The sequence below is a fragment of the Olea europaea genome, chromosome 3 (genome assembly GCF_002742605.1).
Source record: "Olea europaea var. sylvestris chromosome 3, O_europaea_v1, whole genome shotgun sequence".
In the NCBI taxonomy this organism is placed as follows: Eukaryota; Viridiplantae; Streptophyta; class Magnoliopsida; order Lamiales; family Oleaceae; genus Olea; species Olea europaea.
The window spans coordinates 10,080,639-10,091,788 of NC_036239.1; the positions used below are offsets into that span (position 1 = coordinate 10,080,639).

The following is an 11,150-nucleotide window of genomic DNA, read 5'->3' on the forward strand; positions in this document are numbered from 1 at the left end:
TGCTCAAATACGCCAGCCGGTAAAATCAAAATAATCATAAATACACAAGCTAATAAGTCTGTAGAGCAAACCACATTCTATTACAAACCAGATGTAAGTTTCAGTTTCAACTTCTATACAGGCATTACCCTCTTTGCAGTATAATGGGGACCAGACATATTTTTGTACAGCCGTGTTTGATATGTCGGACAAATAGCACTGGATAGGATTTAGGACAAAAAGGAGTTAATAGTGTCTCCAGTCCTATAAAGCGCCATCCCATACAGAAAATCAAACAGGCCCTTGATACAAAAGGGATCAAGTCACTGATCCCCATTAATTCCAAAGATTCGGACCTTATGCATATTCGGGAACTTGGCAACAACTAGAACAAGAACTGCAAGTGTGTTGAAGAAGAGCATTGGGTGTTGGTAGTCAGTTGTATGTGAGGCTATCAAGTAGCTGCAAACAAAGCAACAGGACAAAATCATACAAGTACAATTTAATGTGGATGATAAAACATAATGTCATACTCATCAATACGAGCAGTGATTTAATTTTGAAACTGAGAAAAAGTACAAAATCAGAATGGAAAAGAATAAATTCCGTTTTGTCCTTCACCACCAATATTATCACATATAAATCCAATTAATTTATTAGAATATTCAAAAGGCAGGCAACTGATTTATAGATTTTAAAATTGCAGACCCTTAATATGTTTGTCTCGCTTTCTTGCATATCTGATCAAAACCAAACATTAGAAAGAGCATTTCCCGTGTTTTCTTTGGTTTTGATACATAATCCCAACAATTTAACTTTAATAGCCCCATCACATTAAAAGCACTTCAGAGTCATATTTCTCTTCTAATTTTCAGACAAAAAAACAAATGTATTTTCCAATAAATCGTTGCTCACTTAAGAACAGTAAAGCTCTGTCCTGAATAGCTGATGCGCTGATGTCAAGTCAAAAAATAATTATGCACATAATTAATTATAATAATTTGCAATGGTTGCACGTAACATTCCACCACAGCGTAGGCGAAAAAATCCTTGGTCAATGTTCTCTAGCTAAAGGGGAGGAGGTTTGCCATCTTCAGATATTGCATTGTCTCTAAAGATGGATTATAACCAATCCCTTAATCTCCGACACACACATCCGTCTCCATTCCCAGAAAGATAAAGAAACAAAAGAATAGCATTCAACAAGAAGCAAAAAGAGTAGAACCAAAAGATGGACTTACAGCACCACGGGTACAACTGTTAGGAACTTTCTATTGCGGGTGAGCTGCTTTCCATCATCAATCTGCTCCCACCATGTCAACCTATTATATATTCCCTGATCATCAGCAAAAGGAGTTCCCTTTTTCCAATGGAAGAAGTGATAAGTTACCTAATTGTAGAAAAAACAGTCATGTTAATACAAAACCAAAACTGGATTAGCGTGAATGGCACGTAGAAAATGATAAAGACCTGTTTAACAGTTTTACCCTCTAAAAAATTTTCTGATGAAAATCATTTCTCGGAATAGTTTCACAAGAGAGAAATACATTCATAAATTTTAAGGAGACGTCTTCAGAGCAGAATATATGCCAACAAATAGATAAGGCTTAACAAATGATTAAAATAAGAAGGAACAATTATTAAAGAAAGGACAAACTGAAAATGGGTTAGTTCAATGATTGTACATAGATTCTCTTGTATGTAACTTAGACATACACACAGCACTATAGTTAAGAAGTATGTCTTTAGTCTAACTTACAATTAACCATCGAGCTAATATATTGCAAGTCACAAGGATTTTCAAAATATAACATTCCTTCGATACATACATGAAGCTATAACATAACAACAAAAAGGAAGATACCCATGATTTGATTCATCGACATTATGAAACATAACAAATGTGTAGATCAGAAATGGCATATATTATTGTACTTCGAGGGCTCGAGGCCATATACACTTCGCTCATCAAGTATGTGAATCTACATCAAATGGATCGACAGCTGCCATAGTGTACACCATCCATCAGTCACTACTTTTTGCCTTGTGTAGCTAAAATTTATTTGGGAAGCTTAAAGTTTTAATGTTCATATGTATACATGTCGCTGTCTATCACAGAATAGGGGATAATTCAAACGTCTAGCTGAATTAAATAAGAAGTAACAGGAAAAATGTACTTCAATTTTATACATGTTTCCATTTTGTTTTTGAAGAGCATATGGATTCATAAAACAAAATGGAACTTCACCAATACATATGCACGTGGCATAAGCATAATATGATGCACATGAAACCTTCAAGTACACACCGTCTGAAGGTAAGGTCTGAATGTGTACAGGCCACTCCAGAAAGGTCTATATATTTTTGGATCTAAATTAGCCTCCAATTGGTTAGACTAACATCAATTACCCAATTCCATGGCATTGGCTCCATTCCCTGTATCATAATATGCAAGGGCAGAGTAGAGCCAAAACTTATGTGATCTTGTCTGTAATATATGTCCACCCAAGAGGAGAAAAATCATATTTGTTTACAATATCACAGCCATAGAGGATAGAATTTCTTGATAGCGACCTGAGTTAGGTTTCCTCTGTTTTCTTGTTCATTGCATACTTTTATTCAGATACACTTTGTTGCTCTGTAGAAGTTTTTCTTTCACGGAAAAGAAAAAAAGGAAGAAACAGTAGTGACAATTGAGCCAGTATTTACTAAAGCCCTAAAAACACCAAGAATGGACCCATATCTTTTTCCATGAAAAGTGAATTTGATGGCCGCAAAAAATCTTAGTAGAAATGCCAAAAACTCTTTGCAGGGACCAGATGCAATATTTACCATGCCCAACTCTCCATTTATGATCATCACGTGAAATTTGATGCAACCAACTGACACACAATGAGTCCATTTAAAGCAGCTATAATAGGTATCACGGAATTTAACAGTTAAAAGGACATAGAAAAAGCTTCAATTTTACCTATAACCCGAGAATAACAATAAAAAAAGGAAAGCTTTCAACTTTCACGCTAACATAAGAGTGTCTAAGCCTCAGGTAAGTAGGTTTACATCATGAAAATAAGAAAGCTAAGTTCGAAACCGTGAATCAAGAACCCTACAAATCGTCACAAATAAACGAACGGAAATCTTAATTAAGCTTCAACGATCTCATCATAATTCATGACTAATCTCTTAAAAAAAAACTTAAAAACCTAGCAACAGAATAAACCTTTAACCCCAATTAAACAAATAAATGTAATAAACACATTAAAAAGGGTAAATTGCGTACGACAAAGTGGCAGAGGTTAACAACGGTCCATGCCATGCCCGGCGTGCAATTAAAAACGGAGAGAACGAGCAACCAGCAGAAGAAGAGTATGAATATGTAGGTGGTCCATACACCTGGATACATGAACCACTCCGTGTTCCGGTTCAGATCCGCCGGCGGCACCGTCTGCACGTACAGTTTTCCGATCATTTTGCACTGCACTGCGCTGCTAATTATTCAATTCCTTCTCTCTTACAATAAACCTAGAATTGATCAAACGCAAATGATTCAATGAGTCAGTATCGTAAGTTTCGATGTCGGTCTGTTCCAATCTTCGGGAGAGCAGTGGAGACTTGGATAAGCTCGAAGTTTGTTTTAATTTACGTTTTTCATTATTAAATGATAATATAGTTATTTATATTCAAAAACACTTATTTTTTAAAATTTTCACTTTCATATATATTTTGAAAATTTACTTTTGAGTGGTTTGACTCGGGCAATCTGCAAAAAAACATCCAATTGGTGTAAAATTCTTTTCCATAAGACCTCAATTATAGTGCAAAATTTGGTATGATGGATTAGGGCTAGATAATACTCTCGATCCTAATCAATCGAATCGAATTGAACGGTTCTTCTTAAATTAAATATCCGAACGGCATCTGAATTGAGAATTGACGGGTTCGATTCGATTCTTGGTTCTAGATCAATAACTGAAAAATCAAATAAAAATCGAATCTCCCTAATTTTTTAATTAATTTATTTTAAATAAACCAAATTATTTTATTTTTTCGAAATAAATTTGCAAACTAGTTAATTTAGCTGAAATTCAAAAGTATGATTTTCCTATTTCTAATTTTCAGTTTAAAACCAACTTAATCAAATTGATATAAGTTTTATTCAAATCTGTTAATATATTGCAGTGTCGTTTCTGCCGTTCTAGAGAAATCGAATTGAAACTCAACACCACCTCTCTTAATTATTGTGAGCTCGCTATTTTCCTCTTCTTGTGATTTTAACAATCAAATCTATGAAGAACTCAGCAAAGAGAGACGGCAAAAACACATAAAATTGAACTATGTTATTTTGTAAGAGCTAATATTGAATGTATCATTAGTTGAATTAATATAACTTTGTAAATATTGAAAAAATTAATTATAATACGAAACAAGGGAAACGAATGGAACCGAACCAAATGAAATCAAATCTGAACGGTTCCATAATTAAATTTGGACTCGATGATTTCACTTACTAAATACCAGAAAATTTCGGATCGAATTTGGTTCTCGTTTGAACAAAACCAAATCGGACCATGTCCAGCCCTATAATAAATAGAGTTACACATTTATACTAAGAGAATGTTTGGTGGAATTTAAAATTAAGATTTTTTAGGTTTGTTGACTAAAATCCAAGTTTTATTTTTGATCAAATAGTCCATTTTTTCATTCATATCTTCTTTCCAAAACTTGGATTCAGAAAGTTTACAGCATCTTCAGAGGTGGAATGTTCAGAATTTAGAGAGTTTAGGGCAGAGAAAAAGGTAACAAATTCATCATTGCTGAACCTGGTGGAGGACATTCTATTCCTCCTGTCTCTACCTCTAGTTAATTGGTAATCGGCAAGAGATGGATTATTAAATTCAACTTCGGGTTCAGGTTCACTCAGGTTCTGATTAATATTAGATTGGGTAGTCTCCACCTCAATTAAATAATCATAATCATTAGAGTTATTTGCTTGATTTTCAAGAATGGTTTCTTTCGTAGGTGCAAATTCAATAGATTATATTCCAGATGAGGTCTTGTAAGGCAATTCACTCTCATTAAAAATTATATTTCTGCTAATGATCACTTTGAAACCACTTTGGTTTCCTTCCCATACCCCAAGAAAACACAATTTAAGGATCTCGGTTCAAGTTTGCCTTCATTTTGATGGGAGTAGACTGTGCAGCCAAAAACTTTAAGTCTGCTATGCTCGGTATAGTGTTTGACCACAATTTTTTAGGGGCTTGAAAATCAATAGCACTTAAAGGACTTCTATTTATAAGATATATAGCTGTTTTTAAAGCTTCATCCTAAAAGAATTTGGGAGGCCCAGAGCTATGTAACATACACCTAACCTTTTCTAATAAGGTTCTATTCATTCTTTCAACAACATCATTCTATTGAGTAGTGTATGTCATAGTTCTATACCTTAAAATTCCAAATTCTTTACAAAAAGAATCAAATTCCATAATAGAAAATTCAATGTCATTATCAGTCCTTAATGCTTTGATTTTTCTATTGGTTTGATTTCCAATCATCAGTTTCTATTATCTAAAATTTTGAAAAGTATCAAATTTTGTTTCAAAAGGAAAGTCCATATTTTTCTTGAAAAGTTATCTACTATAAGTGGTAGAATTTGAGTTCACATAAGGTATTCACAGATGCTAGACCCCACAGGTCAACATGTAAATAATCCAAAATGACAGTGGATATGTGGGTTCCAGATCTAAAAGTTAATTTGCTCTGCTTTCCAATTACACAATCTTCTCAAAAGCTTAACTTTTCAATATTCTCTTTTTCCAAAGCATCCTAGTCTATTTAAAATGGCTAATCTATTTTTCAGACGTGTGGCCAATACTCTGAATTAACAACTGCAAAACAGTAGCCTACTAAAGGTTTAGCTTGCGGAGTGTAGATTCCACTTATCTTAGGAGATGAGATAACTTTTTTACGATAGAGACTCAGTTTTAAAAAGCTTTTATGAATCCTTATATCATAATCTTCATCTAATTCTCCTAAAGAAATCAGATTTCTTTTCAATTCAAGTACATACCTGACTTTATCTAGTTCAAGTATGTAGTTGTTTTCCAATAGAAGACTCATTTTTCCTATTCCCTTTATCTGACAACTCATATCATTTCCCATATGAACTTGTCCTCCATTAAGTCAACAAGTTTAGTGAACCAATCTTTGATAGGGGATATATGGAAAGTGTAACCAGAGTCTAGTACCCACTCTTTTAGGTCCCTATTAGTGGTATTAACAAGGACAACCCCCGACGATTTGGTTCATTTTTGTAAGCAACAGTTGCAGAACCATCAACATTGTGTTTGTTTTTCATATTAGAATTTTCTTGAACCGATCTTTTATTAGGTGTGCTGTGTATCCACAATAATTGCACTTTCTAATCTGATTCTTGAATTGTACTTGGTTCATTTTCTTATCTTTGAATTTGAAATTATGAGATTTCCCTTTCTTGTAAGAGTTAAAGTTACAAAAATTACTCATTCTGCTTTGGTTCAATTTTTCTCTTATGTGTAGACCTCCACTAAATTTTGGATCCTTGGACTCAGTTTTTAGTTCAAGTTCCTTGTTCCTTAGGACGGAGATTATTATATCAACTGTGAAATCTTGTCCTTCATATTCTAAGGCATTTTTTTATTTCCTATATCTATCACTTAGTGAATTTAATAGGGAAACAATCTGTTGATCCTCGGAGAGCTTCTTATCACAATTTTCTAGATCCTGAACTAATTTTATGTAATTATCAATATTTTTATCTAGGCTGGAGGAAGGATCAAACCTAAAATTATATAATTGCATTAAAAGGTAGCATTTGTTAGGTGTGGATTTAGTTAAATAATGGGTTTCTAACATAGTCTACAAGGCTTCAGCAGATGTAGTTTCACTAACTTTCCTATTCAGACTATAAAAAAGGTGAAGGAAAATAGAACTCCTGGCAGTATAATCTAATTCTTGTCTCTTATAGGCATTGGTTTCAGCAGCCTAAGTTTCATTAAGGATAGAGCACATCTCTGTTGCAACAACTGAGCTCTCATCTTCTAGTGCCAGAGACTAAAGTCTCTAGTACCATTCCACGTTTCAATCTCAAGCTGTATGCAGTGGACATGATGATAAATGCAATGTTAGAATCTCAATTACTATAATTAAGAAGTACAGTTATCAAACTTCGAATAGGATTAAGGTATGGTAACCTCAATTCTACTACGCTCTCATATTCCCAAAATCTCGAATGAGATCTTAGACAAAGGAAAGCAATGGAGGATCACTTACCTTAATAACCAGTTTCAAAAATTAACACCAATTAACAAAAGTAGAGGTGGGTGTTCAACGAATGCAAAATCGAACTAAGAATTTAAGTATCGGTGCAAGGGTTCAACAAGTCACAAAGACTCAGTAAGAACTCAACAGGAATCAAATGGAGTCAACACAACTCACCAAGAACTCAGTATGAGTCAAGAGAACTACTAGGACTCAGTAGTAAGTCGGATCATAAATCTCTAGAACTCAACACAAACAGCAAATTATAAGGGATCAAGATTTAGTCACAAGGTTTTTAAGAAGAAAATTGATTTAAAAACCAAGAATAGAAAGAATCACAATAGATCTCACAGATCTACTCAAGAAATACTTGAATCTTTAGAAGATTTGATGAGAAAGTTGAATTGAAGGAAGATCAACAGTTAATCTTTTCAGAAAAACAAATTTCTCTCACAGAGCCTTTATAAATTTCAAGATCTGTGAAATTTTTAGTAGTTTCAAAAGTTAGGGTTTTTTAAAAATCCAAACACTTATCCAAATCTTTTAAGAAAAAGATGCTCTAATACCACTTGTTGGTCTCAAGCCATTTATTCGAAAACAATTTGAACAGAAAAATACCAAAATGTATAAATCCCTAAATGTGAAAACGAAGAACACGAAGAATCTTCTCACCACAAAGGGCCCGAATGTTAAGCATTTAAGCCTACTAACCACGTTCAGCATTTGCAAAGTATATATAGCTCTAGTTTCACTAGAATCACCAAGAATCGTTACAAATGTACAAGTAAACCAGAAATTTCTTCACTATTTTCTCTCACCTCAACACACAGAACAAAAGCCTCACCATAGTACTAAACAACCTCACACAATTATACACTAAGTAGAACATCTGAAGAATCACTCAGATTACCGAGATTAAACCACAATCATAAAGAATACATGGCATGGCAAAAAGAAGAGAGAAAACGCTTGAACACTCAGTTCAATCCCACTATAGAATGAAAAGCCAAAAGACTCTTAAATGGACAAGGCCAAAGTCACAAATCAACGGCTGGGAGATGGCCAGATTACAGATCCAAGAAAAGGAAGATGCGTGTTCATAAGGCACACGATTTCATCTCACAAATGGGCCACAATTTGAAAACAGCAACACAGGCCCAAATACTAAAGACCAGGTATAGTGAGACAACCCATAAACTTAACATGTTGATTGAACAAGAATGTCTATACGAGGTTTCACTATTGTGTCATTTTATGTTTGTAGGTTGTGGTGCTTCTTTCGGATACTCTCATTGGGATTTGGCTTCCTTTGTAGAATTAATGGTCTCTTCATACCTCCATTTAATATTTAGAGGTGAAAACTTAATACCCCTATTTAATATTTATGGGGTGAAGACAATCTTGCTTGTATGACATTGTATACAATTTCTTGGTTTTGGATATTTTTTTCTAGATTTTGCTGCTTATACATAAAAATAGTACATAAGCGATTACCGAAAATAATATGGAAGTAAAAGATTGAATGAAAAAGTTGACTATGTCTTATTCTGGTAAATGATAGAGTGTCATGTGGATATTATGTTATCCATTATATAAACCTTGATATACATGTAACAAGTCATTCACCTATTCTACTTCATACTATTTTCAATCGTCATTTGGGTTTATTTGTATCTTAGTACTAATCTCTCATGTGGGTAGGACAGTTTGACGTAGACTGTTTATCGTCAAATCAAAACCTGATGAAGGATTCAACGCCTTGTGTGAAATAATAGTTATGAGTATATAACTTACATGAATGCACATTTTCATAATCTGTCTCAAACCTAGATAAGGAAATAACTAGTTAGCATTAAATTTCATCACATCTTATAATACTAGTATTATAAACATTATTGAAAGAAGAATGAAGTGCAGCTTAAAATAAAATGGCATGTTTTAATAATTTAATTGCATTGAATATTTGAGTAATGTAGTTCGAGTGGCAAAAGAATTCATCCTAAAAGTCTCGTGTGTAGGTTTATATTTGATATATATCCTCCACTATAGGTGAGGGAAAAAAAAAAGTCTTTTTAAAAATGGTAAAATGATAATAGACATTTATTTCAACGAGTATAATAATATTAAGTTCTTTTGTATGTTGTTTTTACCTATATTCTACTTCAAAGGCAAACTGCTTTAATTACTTTCAATTTTATAATCGAAGTTTGTTAATGAATGATCAAATGTGAAGACAAAGAGTATCCCAAATGGGGCCTTTGAGTGTGACTGTATTATTGAAAGATTTGTACGAAAATTATATTTTAATGTTACTTATTTATAAACTTTTGGTCTATATAATTTATAATGGATAATTGGTACCATACCGGAGTGCTCTTTAATCAATCCTTTCCCATCATTGTCATGACGTAATTATTGAGTAATTTAATTGGGAAAATTGCATAATTGGTGTCCAATATATTAATTGTATAACAAGTCCCTACCCTTTAAAATAGGGCATTTGATCCTCAGTCTTATGTTGTTGAACAAGTAGTTCGAGTAGATGGTTTGTGTCCCAGTTGCTATCGAATTAGCATGTGACTCTCGCATGTCTACTTCTTTGAAGGTAAAATGAATAGATACTTTATAAATAAATAAAAAAATGAAAAGAAAAAAAAATTTCTTTTTTTCTAAAGAAAAAAGAGAATTTTAATAGTAACATGAACAAAATCGTTCAATAATAATGAAATGTTAAAGACCATAATGATCTGCTTTAAAAGTTGACACACAGTTGAGACTGAAATATATCCTCTTAATAGTTATCGGTATAAAAACAAACAAAATCTATCAGTTAAGAACATAAATTGACTCCAAACAAACTCTCATTGCAAATCAAAAATAGATTTTATCAATTCAAATATATGTCTTTTATCTATAAATAGGACCTCTTACAGTCCTTCTAGTATTATATACCAGTACGTACATTCTTGTATTCCTCACTTTTCAACTATACTTAACATCCTATTCCCATCGAGTACTGACTTAGACATCAGTCGGGAAGTCAATTTTTGTTATCATGATGACTATCTTGACAGGCATGCCATAGATTGGGACCCATCATACAATTTTCCCTAATTAATATTATGTCTTGTTTGGAATCATCACTCAATCTTTTATTTTATTTGCATTGGCCTGCTAATTAAAGGGTTTTTCTTATCATTTACCCTGAAGAATCTTCAATACAGAATAACATTTCAGTTATTTCTCTAGCATTCATCAGCTCATCAAATAGTAAGAGAGATTTTGGGAGTTTGAAAAATGGAAGACTCGATTGGTCCAAGGTTGTACAGCTGCTATAAATGTCGAAACCATTTAGCTCTTCATGATGATATCATTTCAAAAGGTTTTCAGGTGATTATTCTATTTCGATCATTGTACGTCATTCACACACAACTGATGATTTATTCTTGTTGGTCGTAAGTTCACGTGTTCTGCTGATTTTAACAGTCGAAAAATGGGAGAGCCTATCTTTTTACACATGTGAGGAATGTTTTCGAAGGGCCTAAAGCCGACCGGCAGCTGATCACCGGTCTGCACACAGTGGCCGACGTGCACTGCGCCGATTGCCGAGAGGTTTTGGGATGGAAGTACGAGAAGGCATACGAGGAATCCGAGAAGTACAAGGAAGGAAAAGTTGTGCTTGAAAAGTTTAAGATTGTTAAGGAGAATTGGTAGTTCCTATTACTGTTTCATAGCCAAAAATCCTGTCTCTTGTGTTGTACAGAGAATCTCATGAAGTGAAACTTGTCTTCATTAACTGTGAACCGTAAATAAGATTTGTGGATAATGATTTGTTCTGTTAATAAATTTGTGGGTTTAACAAATTATGATGC

General features: G+C 33.5%; 2 protein-coding genes across 2 annotated transcripts; one reads left to right on the forward strand and one right to left on the reverse strand.

Annotated features, from left to right (window-relative positions):
• LOC111385650 (ORM1-like protein 2) lies at positions 1 to 3,626 on the reverse strand. The gene is made up of 3 exons (XM_023010069.1): positions 3,260 to 3,626; positions 1,221 to 1,369; positions 1 to 441 (listed from the first exon to the last, which is right to left on the reverse strand). The coding sequence occupies exons 1-3, from the start codon at positions 3,446 to 3,448 to the stop codon at positions 303 to 305; spliced, it is 477 nt and encodes a 158-aa protein (XP_022865837.1). The 5' UTR covers positions 3,449 to 3,626; the 3' UTR covers positions 1 to 302.
• Positions 3,627 to 10,457: 6,831 nt separating this feature from the next.
• On the forward strand, positions 10,458 to 11,150 carry LOC111391500 (protein yippee-like At4g27745). Its single transcript, XM_023016735.1, has 2 exons — positions 10,458 to 10,668; positions 10,765 to 11,150. The coding sequence occupies exons 1-2, from the start codon at positions 10,576 to 10,578 to the stop codon at positions 10,990 to 10,992; spliced, it is 321 nt and encodes a 106-aa protein (XP_022872503.1). The 5' UTR covers positions 10,458 to 10,575; the 3' UTR covers positions 10,993 to 11,150.

Bases quoted from the DNA above. Each gene is read 5' to 3' on its own strand.
- LOC111385650 (XM_023010069.1), bottom strand. From the start codon at position 3,448: ATGATCGGAAAACTGTACGTGCAGACGGTGCCGCCGGCGGATCTGAAC. The intron at 1,370-3,259 runs GTACGCAATTTA...TTCTACAATTAG, and splicing joins TTAACCTCTGCCACTTTGTC to GTAACTTATCACTTCTTCCA. The intron at 442-1,220 runs GTAAGTCCATCT...CTTTGTTTGCAG, and splicing joins ACAGTTGTACCCGTGGTGCT to CTACTTGATAGCCTCACATA.
- LOC111391500 (XM_023016735.1), top strand. From the start codon at position 10,576: ATGGAAGACTCGATTGGTCCAAGGTTGTACAGCTGCTATAAATGTCGA. The intron at 10,669-10,764 runs GTGATTATTCTA...TGATTTTAACAG, and splicing joins TCATTTCAAAAGGTTTTCAG to TCGAAAAATGGGAGAGCCTA.